This window comes from Neopsephotus bourkii, unplaced genomic scaffold (assembly GCF_033783945.1).
Source record: "Neopsephotus bourkii isolate Nb327-2 ecotype Australia unplaced genomic scaffold, CSIRO-AGI_Nbou_v1 NB_744, whole genome shotgun sequence".
Classification (NCBI taxonomy): Eukaryota; Metazoa; Chordata; class Aves; order Psittaciformes; family Psittacidae; genus Neopsephotus; species Neopsephotus bourkii.
In genome coordinates this window covers 150,980-165,960 of record NW_026901242.1, presented here as the reverse complement: position 1 = coordinate 165,960, position 14,981 = coordinate 150,980, and the positions used below count along the sequence as shown (strand labels likewise).

At 38.7% G+C, this 14,981-nt stretch overlaps 2 protein-coding genes across 2 annotated transcripts in view; one reads left to right on the top strand and one right to left on the bottom strand.

Annotated features, from left to right (window-relative positions):
* The window catches only part of ADAMTS12 (ADAM metallopeptidase with thrombospondin type 1 motif 12), a 158,092-nt gene that overhangs the window by 31,281 nt on the left and 111,830 nt on the right, over window positions 1-14,981 (bottom strand). The window contains exons 14-16 of the mRNA XM_061354725.1: window positions 11,831-11,951; window positions 5,883-6,127; window positions 4,342-4,483 (exon numbers count right to left, since the gene is read on the bottom strand). Coding sequence (XP_061210709.1) covers window positions 4,342-4,483; window positions 5,883-6,127; window positions 11,831-11,951 — 508 coding nt within the window. The remainder of the gene's footprint in view (window positions 1-4,341; window positions 4,484-5,882; window positions 6,128-11,830; window positions 11,952-14,981) is intronic.
* The window catches only part of TARS1 (threonyl-tRNA synthetase 1), a 112,398-nt gene that overhangs the window by 69,800 nt on the left and 27,617 nt on the right, over window positions 1-14,981 (top strand). The gene's annotated exons all lie outside the window — the stretch shown is intronic.

The window sequence follows — 14,981 nt, the reverse complement described above, 5'->3', positions numbered from 1 at the left end:
TAAATTTGCAAAGTAGCCCTGACTAACAGTTGTGAAGGATTTAGAGAGCACAGAACAATTAACCTCTACAGTTATTCTGCAGAGCTTTGAGAATTTGCCAATTATTGACGTTATCTATGGAAAAGTAAATTCTTGAGAATGCCTAGTATGAACTCCCATAGTTGCAGCTGTGCTGTGCTTTGCTTCTTATTACGTTCAATGCCACTCATAGCTAGTTCTAAGAAACATGATTAAAGCCTTTATGCAAGGATGAAGGACTTATAATTTCTACTGGACCATTATTTAAATAAAAAACAATAGGTAGCTGGTCCAGAAAAAAACTCAGTGAAATGTGTATGTTAACCTTCCTATAAAAACAGCTTAAGGGCTTTACAATGCTGTCTTGACAGTAGGCTCTGAAGGGACAGGCTCTTGGCCAGAGGGTGCAGCAGTTTGCAAGACACTGTCTGGTGTACTCACATACTGACTGTAAAGTAATTTCTGTCTGCATAAAGCAAACAGCAGGCAGAGAGACAAAGTGCCCTACAGTGAGGACACAGCAAGGCTTATGATTTTTAATATAACCTATCCTCTTCAGCATTTGTTTGCCATGAAATGGGTTGCAATGTAATTACTAAACTACCTTCTACATTACGAATGGATATCAGGTATTGCAATGGGTTCTCTTTTCCCTGCATTCAGCATTAGAAAACATTGATTTTTCAGACAATATTTTTTCCCTGTTAAATGGTGTTATTGTAGACTGGCCAAAACCAGTCTTTAAGACTACAAAAGACAGGGGTAGATAAAAGAAATGAAGGAAAACTTGAGCACATTTGCACCTTTTCTTTCTCAGTTGCAATGGAGTTCAGGAAGCATATAGGTGAGGGCAAGAGACCAAGAATTTGTAGGAAAATATCTTCAGGGATCTGCCCTGAGTTAATCCTAAGAAGGAACAGCTTCACCCTATAAAGACATTAGTCATCCCTGGGGCTTTTTCCAGGTTTGCTTCCCTTGAATAAGGAGCTGTATCACAGGGCTAAAACTGTATTTTTTATCTTAAGAGAGAGATGAGGCTTTCCTGCATAAGATAATTTCTATGTCCGTAGCCCCATTCATCACCCTTAGCTTCACCCTGTTGGCTCCAGAAAGCATTTGTTCATGTTTTCCTGATCTCTGTGCTACAACAGGCCAAAGTGACCTTAGATTTACTGCTGCCACACTGGCGGATTGTTATGAGAGGCCCTATGCTGAATCTTTAGGTTAGGTCCAGGTTTCACTTTTCTTGGCCCTCCCTTTTATCCTGAAAAAGAATTGGTTTATTATTTATCAAATGATCATGGCAAAATTCTTTGAAGGTTATTTTACTTTAGTCTAAATATATGCAACATTTTTATATCGACCCCCACTGCAAGCTTTTCAGTAGACTTGTCATGCAGCACACCCATCGAAGATGATCTTGCCTACTTCGGTATACTTTTATCTCACAGACTTTTCAAAACTCTTCAAATGTCTGAGATTTGGCGCAGCGGGTCTGTTACTGCCAACGGCAATAAATTCTGAATCTAAACAGAGTGTATGTTCAGATAAAATCAATATCATCATTCAAAGTCAGAAGGAAATTCTGTGGAAGTCAGAGAAAAGTGTTGCTTAATCCAGCAATACTGGGAACATTCTATTCTGCCCTTATTCTGCCACCTGGGGCCTAAACTGAACTGAACAAAATAATGCATAACTATGTGAGATTTTCTGGTTCTAGGTCAAAAATCATTACCATGCCCATACTCCCTGCTAAAAGTAGCAAGACTTTAGAGTTTCCAAATTTCCATAATGATGATGAGGTAATATTTTCCAAATGCACCTTCCATACTGCTCCAGGTATTTTTGCTCTGACCCTCCGGGCATAAATCTTCTATATTGCTGCACCAGTGTGGTGCTTAGGAGGGCCACCTAGCTCAGATTCAGGGCCAATCTAATATGACAACAATACCACTGGTCCACATTCAGTCATCCCAGGGTACACCAGATTAAGCATTGGGTACCTACAGAAAACTGCAGACAGATTGTAATATCAGAGCTCCCCTGGTTCGAGTCATGCACTGGAGCTCTGTGCTAGGGCTTCTTTTTTCTGGGCAGGAAGTAAGCAACAAAACCCTAAATGCATCATATATTAGCAGATTTCAGCCTCTTTTAGACTTTTTCAGTTAATTTTAGAAATGTCTGTATCTCAGATGAAAGACAGCAAAGAGTCTATTAATTTGTTTTCTCCTGTACATGCAGGAATGCAGAGAACTGGGAAGGTTTCTATGCTGTTTTTGAACTACAATGCACCTCTTGGCTCCCCTGCTCCCCTGCCATCTCATGTCGGTAATTCCACAGTCTTGCCTGAAAAATACCATTTTTGCTCATGCAAAGCAAAAGCCAGTGTGCTCAACAAACATGTATTAAGAACCCAAAGACAGCAATCAGGAGAAGCCATTTATTAAATAAAAACTGAAACACATGTGTCTTATTTAAATAATGCATGTGGCTGCTAGAAATCAAAGCCAAGTCACACAGCTTTTTAGCAAGAAGCTAGTAACTGGGAATATCATTTACTTAATGAGAAACAGTTCTGGGAAAAGTGCAGCTGATGTAAAAAACCCAAAAAACCCAAACCAAACAAGCAAAACCCACAAAAAACCCCAAACAAAACCAACCAAACAAAAAAAACATATCAACCCAAACCCCAAAGAACCCACCAGAACAACATAATAAACAGCCTAGTAAGGTTCCCCTTCCTCCCCCACTTCTGTTCTCATGCCAATTGTTACATTAAACACTATTCACAACTGGGTATCAGAACTGAAACATGCAATAAACATGCAACAAAGGAAACACTTGTTTTAGGTACCTATTTAAATAAAATGTTGGCTTTTTTCTGTTAAACAGAAGGCACGTATTGTTTTGTGACAGACTTTTTGCAAACAACCAAACAATAAACACCAAAAATCCACCACAAACAAAAACCCACAAACCCCCCACAAATATCTGCACAAACATATATATATATATGGATGTACAAATATCTTTGTAATATGCCTTATATATATATATTTTTATAATATAGGAATGTTATTGGAATGGGGTAATTTACACTACTATTCTAAAATTCTTCTTCTAATCTAAGATTAAGGGCATATAAAGCCCTTTGTTCAGACTACTGAAATTGCATTATTATAGTGCCTTCCCTGACAGGAAAGATGAATAAACTGTTATTTCTGTAATCAACACTGCTTCTAGACTCCCACTGAGATTTGTTACATTTGTTTGTCTTTTTGTTTCCTTCTGGAAAGTAGTTAATGAAAGCAATAATTATCAAAAAACACTGGCAATACCCTATCATTAGAAAGAGAAAAGGCTTGTTTTTTGTTGTATGTCCAATGACTGTAACATTAATCTTCTACTGTTCTCTACAGTTTTCACACAGACAGTGAAAGGACAAGGTTCCCAGCCTATCTCCAACACTCTTCTTCTGTCTGGTGAAACTTAAGAACGAATTCAGATAGAAGGCTTCAATCTTTTCTCCCCAAATACAGACTTCCTTTCACACACATTCTTTTTCATCTTTTAAATATCATTCCTGCAAAGGATGGATAAAAACCTTTAACTTTTGTAAAGAATCCTTCAGTCTTTTTATCATTATTAATCTACAGCAAGCATTAGCTTCATCTCACTGGCCTGTTAACTACTTTAAATAAAGTTTTCCTGCTAGCATTTTCTGTCTATTACCAAAGGCAAACTTCTGTTTCCAGATCCTACTTCATGGTTGTCACTCTACTTTTCTGGTTTAACGTGCTGCACAGAACTACATAAAACTGCAGCTGTGCCAAAGCCACCGTACTGAGTGACAAAGACATGTAAGTTCTGAAGACTGATTTAAAGAAAGTACTTATTGAGATATGCCCAAAACACATTGCTGCTTATCAAGGCAGGAGAAAAATGAAGAACAATTTTTGTAGCTGACATATTGGAAAGACTCGGTAGGGAAACTAGCGTAGGTCATAGATTAGGAAGTGCTGGAAAACATGGTTACTGTGAAAAATATTGACAACAAATTATAAAGAAAACTGTAGTCTTTCATTTTGGTTGACAGAGGTTGAGAATTTCACAGCAGGTGTTACAGAAACCTACTTGCCTTAAATGATTTAATAACATTTTATTTTAAAGTCAAAATACATTATTGTGACCATGTGATTGCGTTTCCTACCAAATTTGGATTAAAGAACCTTACCTCTTTGAGGATGATGTCTAGATAACTTAAAGATAAGATCTGCCAGTTATGAAGACAAACAGTAATAGAAAAAGGAAGTGAAGAATTACCTCTTCCACAGGTAACACTGCAGGCTGTCCAGTCGCCATATTGCCAAAAATACTCTGGCTCTCCAATCTCATTCTCATGACTTTCTTCTTTACGTACAGTATACTCATACTTGATTCCAGGATTAGTTTCTTGAAAAAGTAGCTGGAAAATGAGTGTGGTTTATTTAATTACTCATGATACTAACAAGCTACTGGCCCCAAGCGTTCAAAGCATCAAAACAGAAGAATCTTAAAGCAGCCCATTTTGGAGCCTACTATGAGTTCAGAAAAGCAGGCTAGCAAAAATCACATTTGTGTGCTGATATTGGCATACATGTATCTTTCTAAGACACAGTTATTTCTCACGCACTTTTGCAAGCAGTAAGTGGGAGGAAGTGGGTCAGCATAATTGGTATCCTATTAACTGTGAGAAAAGATATGGCAAAGACCACCCAGGGCACTGCCTAAATGTGCTGCTGATTTAAAGACATTGCCTATCACCATTGTAAATTATAATTTTCCTACCCTTCCGACATAGCTGTTACAAAACAACCACGAGGTCAGTAAATTTCAGACTTTATTCAGACACTTCCTGAATATTAATTCTAGTGTTTCTGGATTAAGAAGGAAAATTGCCGTTAAGAACAGCCACACTAAAAAGTCATCATTTGGTTGATGAGAGGGAGAAAAGAAAAACATCGGTTGGACTTGATGATCTTAGAAGTTTTTTCCAACCTTGTTGATTCTATGATTCTGTGATCACCAAGGGAAAGAAGTCTTCAGCAATGAACTTCCACTCTTCATCCTAACTGTTTCCTTGACAAGCGTTATTGACAGCAAAGATCTGATCTTGTCATCGGACAAAGTGTGAAAGTAATTACCATCACACCCCTAACAGTTCTAACTGCATCGTGGATATATGGGTAAGAAAGGCAAGAAAGATATATTCAGCGAACAAAGGGTAAATTTTTACAGAATTAACAGGAGCTGGTTATGTTAGAATCTATAAAGCAACATAAGAGAAACAAAATGGAGCAATCTCAGCGGATGGTAAATGGATCTATTCCACCAACCATAAATGTCCATCTGTATAATGCTGCATTTTCTTGGTCAGCGCAAGCTGCCACTGTTCTCAGCCTTCCCTAGTTCTCACTGTTCGCAGCCTGACAGCAGCTCCCTTTTTGTAATAAACAGTTACTGAGTTTGGCTCACATCACAGCCACGTGTTGGTCTAACCTGGCACAAGAGACAAGGAAGCTTCAGCATAGGACTGACAAACTACAGGTAGCAGGATCCCTATCCTAGTGGCAGTACTGGATTATGCCAGCTTGTAAGAATCATAAGACTGTGGCACTGGACATCTGTTTTCAGGCAGGATGAACAACCCTCTCAATTAATGTGTTTATTTCTCTCCAAAACAGCTCAGCTGATTTTTGCAAGGTAGTATGCTATTAGACTGGTTTACAGAAAAATATACGTATTTTCCCAGCCTCAGTTTCAGAGCCCCAGCACATTCTGCTGCCATCCAAAACCAGCAAGTTCTGTGGTGATCCCCTATTTACCTGAATCCATATTGATTCATTGGTGGGTCCTGGAGCAGTCAGATTTTCTAGATCCCCTGTTCTGTCATACTGAAATATCGTGCCTGCCACTTTGTACTCCCCATTCCACTGGATGATAAAACCTCCATTCAGGTAATATTTTTCTGGGTCTTTGCTTCGCACAGCAAGGAAGTTTCCTGCTTCCGCAACTTCCATGACTTTGATTCCCCTTGCACCTTTCGGAATTAGCCCAATATCAACATATCCTAAGATACAAGAAAGGTTCACAGAGATGAGTAACAAAGATACCATCACATTTTACTTATGTAGAAGATTATTAAAATTAGAACTTTGCCTAAAAATATATACAAATGTGCTATCACAGAGCTTGCATTTCAGCCAGTTAATAGTGTGACTTTCCAAATCAGGTTTTCTAGTTTCAGCTGGGGAACACAAATAAGCATTCTGTTTAGGCAATGACAGTGGCATTTAGAAGGGACATGGAAGTGAATGATTTTCTGAGCTGCACCAGGGGAAATCTACCCCGCAGCTGAGCATCAGCATCTCCACAACCATACCCAAGGGCTCTGGCATACCACAGTGTGAGTCATCTGGAGAAATGCCAGGGAGTCCCAGCAAGTTACATTCTGTTGTGAGAAAGGCTTTTCCAATTTGCAAAGAATGTTTTCATCTGTCACTAGTGCCCTGGTATGTTCATAATTACATGTACCTTCTCTTCAGTCATTTAATTTCTCCATGACTGTTTCACATAGACAGCCTTGCTACAAAAAAAAATAAATCAATGCTATTCAAACACCTCCAATTACTACGACCAGTTGAACACATTTTCATAAACTACTGATATCCATAAGGAAGTTCAACAGCTCTTCATGTATAAAATTGTCTACAAAACCAGATTTTTAGTATGTGCACCTTACAGAATTTTGTTTGTACCACAGGCAATATCAGGCTCTGTTCTTCTCACCTTACAGGGAACTGCTACTGCTACTGCTACTGAACTGTAAAAATAGGAAGTTCACATAGCAATTTGAACAGAAACTCTGATGGCTTTCTTGGTATCACTCTTGGCTGGGCTTTAAGAATTGGATGGATGACAGCTCTGTAAGCAGGTGTTCTGGGAGTGTGAGTTGCAGTTTTTCCTGGTTTACTTCAGGATTGGAATATATGCTGTATATACTTACATACTGTACAACAACCTACTGTCATAAATAAGTGTCCCAAAGTCTTTACCTTCTGAATTTCCTTGCAGCTATTTTGTGGGATAATAAATATTGGTTCTAATGTCTAATGTGTCATTTATTGCACAACAAAAGGATGTGTCTACCTCAGACTCTTCTTCATTATATTAACAACATATAACTCTACCGCCCCCCGGCAATTAAGGTTCAAGAGGGAGAGTTCTCAGGATGCCAACTTCTGCAAGTTTCCCAGACTGTAGAAACCTAACTTTTCAGTATTTCGTAAGTGAAGGGAATGACAATATCTGCAGGGTAACTTCTATTATAACTGCTTCTATTACAGAAAACCAGTGGTCTAGGTCTATTACAAATATCCAAGGTATGATGATTCCCCCAAATGTATTCATTTAGATGAGTTATAAACATAGTGTGTGACCATGTAACTAAAGACTTGATTAGAAGGCTTACTCACAAGTCAGCCAAATTAACAAAGGATGGAAAATCTCAATTGTCTCACATCCTCACAGTTTAGCTTTGCAATGTTGGTGTCCTTTTCCAGAAGAGTTTTTGGTTGGCGTGTTTTGGGTTTTTTTTGGCTTTTTTTTTAAATATAATTAGAATAACATTTGTTCAAATCACAAAGTATAAAAACAGTAAAATATGTTTTTATTTCTATTGTAGCATAAAATCTGTATCCTTGGAAGTTTTTGAGTTTTTGCATAATTATGTTTGTCTGAGTCATCTGCTATTGCTCATAAACCTGATTTTAAACGTATTGCAACTGTCTGGTCATAGATATTATATTTGCTCAGTGTGGCACACTCACTTTTCCCTGGCTCTTGCTTTTTTGACTACCTAAATTTCCTCATGATTCCCCAGAACCTCAGACTAATTCCCAATGAATGTTATCTGCTTTTGAAAGCAAACCTAATCAGTAGCCAGCTTCTGAGTTTGTCACTCAACACAATAAATTTTTGTTTAAAATTATATGGATGACATTTATATAATTATTCATGGTTATATGGTTTCATCTGATAAGGATCTAGAGATCTGAGGTTCAATAACAGTCAAAATGTCAGCTAACTAACCTGCCGTGCTCATTAAATCATGGAGCATCCATATTGTGGGTGCTATCACACACCTGTGACATGGCAATTCTCAGACACTAATGATCTCTCCCTTTTTAATTAAAATCAAATCTTTATGCTCCTAACATGGACAAGAGTACAACATGAATAAATTCATGCAACCCTTGTTGTAGGCACAGCTCTATCAGCACTGAAGAACTTGTTTCTCTTTTCCCATTACTGCGAGAGAGGAGTATTTCACTCCAGTTGTTGGCACAGTATTGCAGACCAGATGATAATCAGATCTGGCTATTTCTCCTTATCACAACAACTTCCATCCTGCTCTGCACTTTACGGTTTCTGAAATTCTGTCTTAAAAATACATTCCTGAGGCATGATTTTTCTCTAAGCCAGGCTCTAGACACTACCATAAGAACATCACATGGAAAATAGCGCAGGCTCCTGGTGGCATACCGGGTTTGCAAGTCAAGGTATGGTTGCATACAGCTTCCAGAGGGAGCTCTGCAGTGTACGATGGTAATGGGAAAAAAAAATAAATCATAGTCTAGAGACAGTGAGGATCGCCTAAGCGAGGATCCAGGATCAACATTTGCATCACCACTATGCCCAGACTCCATCTCACAGTTAGGTTCAGGCATGTGCCAAATCTCTGTGTGCACTTTAGTTCCATGAAAAGGAAACATGTAGCAGGGAGACCACAGCAGACGTTGATCAGGTGCCAGCCAGGTTGGTGAGGAGATAATGGGACAAGATAAACCTCCAGGTTAGGGTGAGCACAGCCACAGTTTTCTTGTTTGCCCATCACTGCTAGAATTTCGCCTTTCACAAACACACGGGTGAGGACAGCACAATTACCCATCCTTCTGACCACCACTGGTTACCTAGCTTCTCCTCCTTCCCAGGCAGATCCCTTTGTCTCATACTCACATCCTCATTTCCCCTTTTTGTTATCCATTTAATACACACTCCCTGCACTTGCACATTCCTACACCTGTATCCCTTGTGCCTTTTTCCTACTCCAACACTTCCCATCCAGCAACACAATTTATTCTCCTTCCAAAAGAGTTTCCACACTCCGCAAACATTCTGCTGCACACAGTACCTGTATACACATTTTGCTGTACACAGTTCTGCTGAACTACTCCTTCACAGTTATCACAACACTGGTAAGAACAAGGATTTAGTTTAATTTAGTTCATTAGGACTAGTATTTTTTTAAATACTCTACCTCAAAATAAAAGCTAAATGACTTCTACCTTAACAACAGGAGAGCTGTGACTTCTTTGACCAGGCATAACCTTGCTTTTTGACGGCCGCTCATGTTGCAGCCTTTCTGCTGTAAGAGTTCAGATGCAGCAGCTTAAAAGATTTCAAACAAAACTGAAAACGAGCTGCAACCCAGGTACTTGCTAATATTAATGCCAACAGCCAAGACCGTTTGTGCACAACAGACCTCTGATTTGTTTTCTATCATGAAACTGTAATGGAATCCATTATACAGATGATACTGCCATTCCTTTGGTTGTTTTGGGACCCCCTTGACTGCTATTCCCATTTTGCATCTATGGGAAAGACAAATGATTTTTTTAAAAAATACAAGTAATAATAAAATATAAAAATATTTTTAAACCTTTCTTTCTGAGCACGAGGCAGGAAGACTTCAGGTAAAAGTGATCACCCTGCCCTGCAGTGTAAGGCTGCATTATTAAAACCTTCTAGGTTATCATTAGTCTGACCTGGAAACTTTGCCTGCAGACAGAATACACACTGCTGCAGCACCAGACCCAAGAAGGGCCCTGCTGAACCTAAGTTTTGAATAAAGCTTTCAGTCAAAATATACTAGCTTTGATTTTTTTATCTCTCTGTGCCACTAAGCACAGCAAAACTCTTCACATTTTCCTCATCAGTGACTGGAAGCACTCTTTGGTCCGCTTTTGTTACCTATACTGAATTTATGAGCCTGAACTCTTCACATTTACATGAACTGTTCAGAAGCCATCCTGCCGTAAATCTGTACTGCAAGGCAGAACAGCCCAGTACCTATCAGACACAAAAAGAAGACAGACATTGTGAACAAAATCTCTTCCTTTTTTTAACACCGTTTTTCTTGATGTTCACATCAACTAGATCCACACGTTATCTTGTAAGCTGAAAAACCCACCAATCTGCCTTTCTTGACACTTCCTTATTTCATCAGCAATGGAGTTAACGACTGTAGAAAGGGAAGGAATCTGCAAAATCAATCAATTTTTTACTGACTCTAAAAAAAAGCAAAGAAATAATTTTATTTAGCATTCAGTATCCCTCAGCAAGGCTTACTGAATCTGGGGCAAGTAAAAACTAAGTGAAGATATAACACAAAATGAATTCAAATAAAGAGGCACTTATCCTTCCATGTGTTACTTTTTCGTAAAATTGTTATTCCAAACTAAACTTGATATCATCTACAACCTTGGTAAACCCACACACCGCCAAAGGCAGAGTGAAATTTAGAGTAACAGAAGCAAATGGTCAGAGACTGGAGGACTCCTGTAGTACTGAAGGAGAGTGAGCTCTATTTTCCTTTGTAAGTCTCACACATATACACAACCTGTACTGCTGCATGGTTTCAGGCCATTTTCACAGTTCACCTGTGGGATACGAAGCATAGGAGAGCAAATCCAAGTACACAGTACAGAAAAACTCCTGAAATATTTTAAGTGCTTTCCCCCAGTCTTTGGAAAACCTTATCAGATCCTATCAGCTCTAAGTTATTAGCAAAGGTCATGTTTGTGCAAATCAGAATTATTTTATTAAAAAAACCCACACAAAAAAAAAAAAGGAAATTCAAAGTCAAACCCTCACTCATGTTTCTCCCTCCTTGCTAGCATGATACCAACTAGTGCTCTTGACACTTCCCATCTCCGCACCAGCCTCTTTCTTCAGCCAGAAACCTTGCTCTAAACACATTCTCTGGTGCCCTGTCTTCTCACTTCTCCCCCTCCTGTCCTCATTTTGTGTACAAAGCTGTTTATCCTGCTGTCTCTTCAGCTCACCGCCATGGTTCTCATTCAGTTTCAGTCTCCCACTCTCTTGACCCTTCACCTCCTACTCATCCACATGGTATCTTACAAGGTAATTGAAAACCCGAATGTCTCCCTACTGCCAATAAAGAAAGGCTCAGTCCTCGAAGTACTAATTCAGACCACCTTAACCCTGCAGGGAGTTACTTTTCAAGCCAGAGGCATTCCACAGAAAAATTCAGAGCAAAATTCTGCATGAGGAAGAGATGGTGCATGGTCACTATAGCAAATGGTATCAGATTTATGACACTTAGAAATGAATCCCCAAACCACTCACCCCAGCATTTTCTTGGTGCTTTATACTGTCCAGAGATTTGGTCCAAATTTTCCAAGTGGTAAATTACACTGATTTTGTAAATACACGTGCTATTTTGGGTTTTGTTATTATCTGTGTAAAGTGTATAGGGCCTGTTGGTTTCTGACATAATTTTAATTATACTAGGTGAACTTAAAAAGCACAGACCACAGATCGTTTCTGGCAGAAGCATCATTCACTGTGAAACATCCATTTACAATTTCCTACACAAATTGATCACTCAGTTTGCTGTGGGAAGTACTTAACCCTTTTTATATAGAGAAATGACTTCACCAAATGAAGAGTTTAAAAGAGCCCATTTTACCAAATCCTTCAGTTTGATTAAACATCATCTTCACTGTATGACAAGCAGAGCCATCTCCCAGGCAAACTCCACACTGGTCTTCAGTTGCATTGGAATTTATCTCATAGTCGCAGCCAACAGCCTAGGAGGAAAAGCAGTTTCAGAATAAATGTGGCCTCCACCATGAAAGACTCAAAGCTCAGGTATCGCTGCCTTTGGTTACACTGCTCCTCTAAGAAGGAAGAGAACCCATTCTGTAGTAGAGCATATATTGTATATACAGAAACTACTAATAGAGATGGCTGTATCTAGGCCAAAACTCATGTATTATATGAAAGTGAAAATCAAACAAGCAACAACCCACCATCATGTCATGAAACAGGCAGTAGTGACCAGTCACTAGAGATGAAAATGTGTCACTCAAATGGCCTCAACATCTAGGACCAGCCAATACAACTAGGATTTGTGTCTGCTTTCTTATGTCATAGAAACATCCATGAATTCCGAGGAATACAATGTAGTAAAAACTTAAATCATTGCTCAGCCTTTTGTGGCTGTCAGAAAGTGCAGAACCTTTACTGCAGTCAAACCATCTGTTAAAGAGAAACTCTTCAGCAGGCATGAACGTTTATACCCATAACAGCTACATCTCCAGCTTGCCAGCATGGGGAAATAGGTCAAGGTAAAGTTCTGCTTTTCCAGTTCATAACTGCTACAAGGAGGAAGTAAAGAAAAATTTATTCATAATGAGTCAGGACAAAACTTCTTCTTTGCCCAAACAAAAAAATTATGTGCACTAATGTTTTTAAACTTCAACCATATCTTTATTTGTTTTGGGGGTGTTTTTTGCTTCTCTTTAAAAACTAGCAAGACTGCAGAACACAACCTAATATCCAACACTTAATGGTTGTTAACCTAAGATATCTGGAGGACTAAATCACCCATCTCATGATTTAGATGAATAGCTGTAAGTCTGATGGTATGCAAAGGTTTTTCTCAGCTGATTTTTCTCAGTATAAGCTTTCAGTTGCAATACCTGCCAACTTGTCTAACACCTTCATGACGTATGAAAATCTGGGTATCCCCACTTTTGATTTGGATCTTATTTTACCTTCAGTACCTCAGCTACTGTAATCTTCTATAAGCTTCTAACAGGAAAATCTACCTATTAGACTAATCTAGGTATAAAGGCTGCTGCAATTCTCTTAATATTTTTCTGTCACTTGCAGCTTGAGAAACACCTGAACCTTTCCTCTATGTGCCAGTGATTTCATGAGCAGCTAAAGAAGCTGCAAAAACAGAAGCACGTAAAGGTCTCAAATTACAAATGGTGTTAAACCATGTCAACTGCATTTTCATGAAGGATTCAAATAGCCAGCACCTTTAACACCCGCTCTGAAAACAATGGCCATGCCAAAAGGTTCTGCATCAGCCTCAGCTTCTCTCTCCTTTCAGAGAAGGCTACTTTCAAAAATGGGGAAGTGTAATGTTTTTCACACAGACACATCTCAGCACCAAGGACCATGTTTATGAGCAGCACAGAATGTTACAGAGATAAGCACACATTAAGAAGGTAGCTACATTTTTTGACTCCAAACATGTAGCTATTCAACCAAGGATGGATTTAATGAAGTATTTAAAGTACACAGACACCAATGTGATAAGTGCAGGATGTTTCTTTATCTTGCCAAGAGTTCAGATCTGACTCTTCACCTGCTATCTACAGATGCACCGCTGTTTATATTTAACACTTCCTAAGAATTTAAAGAAGAGTGAAGCTATTTTCTTAAAGAGATGCATTCTGCAGTGTCTTTACTACCAGTACATTTGTTAATCATCTACAAACAGTTAGTAAAGCCATTATTATCAGCTTTGTTATTAGACCAGAGGAGTAACCAGCCCCTCTGTAGAGTCCTGAAAGTTCATGTTCCATTCTATCCACATACTCACTATTAAACAGAACGATGGGGAAAATGTGAAAATGGAATCCTTGCACTTCATGTTTTGCTATATAAAATATTATTAATAATTGTTTTGGAGTTTCTCTTTTGAACTTCTTTTAAAAAAATGACATCTTCAAATTATACGTATTTTACCAATTTAGCATTTTCTGGTAGAAAATCAGTGCTCTTGAAAAGGTTTCTGTTCATCTTTATTTACTGTTCATGCTTGTTTGAGTGGCTGCATCCAGAAATAATTTATCTGATTCCCACTGTCAATCAGACATTTTGAAAGAAACATCACTGAATGTATTTCCCTTGTGGGTGTCACACAGTGTAAAAATCCCCAGATGCTGAACCAATTAGTCCCAAACTACTGCACTGGCACAAGCAAATGAGTGGGGCAGCAGGTCCACGGTATCATAACTGTCCTGTCTTTGGGGTGCTAATTAACATCTCTCCATGGGATGTACATGGGCCATATCATCTCGGTCAGAATCAGAAGACGTTTTCTCTACATTCATGGCATCAAAATATGGCATTGCTATGGCATGAAGGGAATCCTTTGTCCCTTCCAGTTTTAACCATGGAAGCTTGTATTTTGTTTTTCCTCTGACATTTGAAACAGTTTGCATCTGATCAGAGTTCAGTCTTACCTACGCATGGTGGCACTGCAGACAACTGTGGCAAGGCACACAATTTACTGTGTTAGAGCAAACAAAGCCTTCATTTTATTCCCTAGCTCTGGGGTGCACTGGTAGTGCAATGACCTTCAGAGCTAGCAACACAGCCTTATCTTACAAGGCCATTAATAAATATCACAAAGTGTATATTCTGGTGTGTCAGACTAAACAGCAGTCATTCATTCTAAATACATTTACATGAACTTTAATTTCCACTGGAGCGGTTTTACTTTCCCGCTTCAGTGACTATCATATTGTTTCTGTCATTCATTTATTTCTAAATACTTCCTCCTCCATTTTACTTGCTTTCCTCATTCTTCTGATTCTTCTGTATATGCAATAGCCATGCATATGCTTTTTCTAAAACTGCTTTAAATAGTCACGTGCCTCAACTTTCATGCCAAATTGCCTGTTAAAAGCGATACAGACTAAATGCAGGTTATAAAACAAGCAAAAAAAATAGCAGCAATTGGGCTCTAAATCTTTTGTGTATTTGTGCATGTATTTCTCATCTATTTGTATACAGGGTGCACATACTTCCTTGGGCAC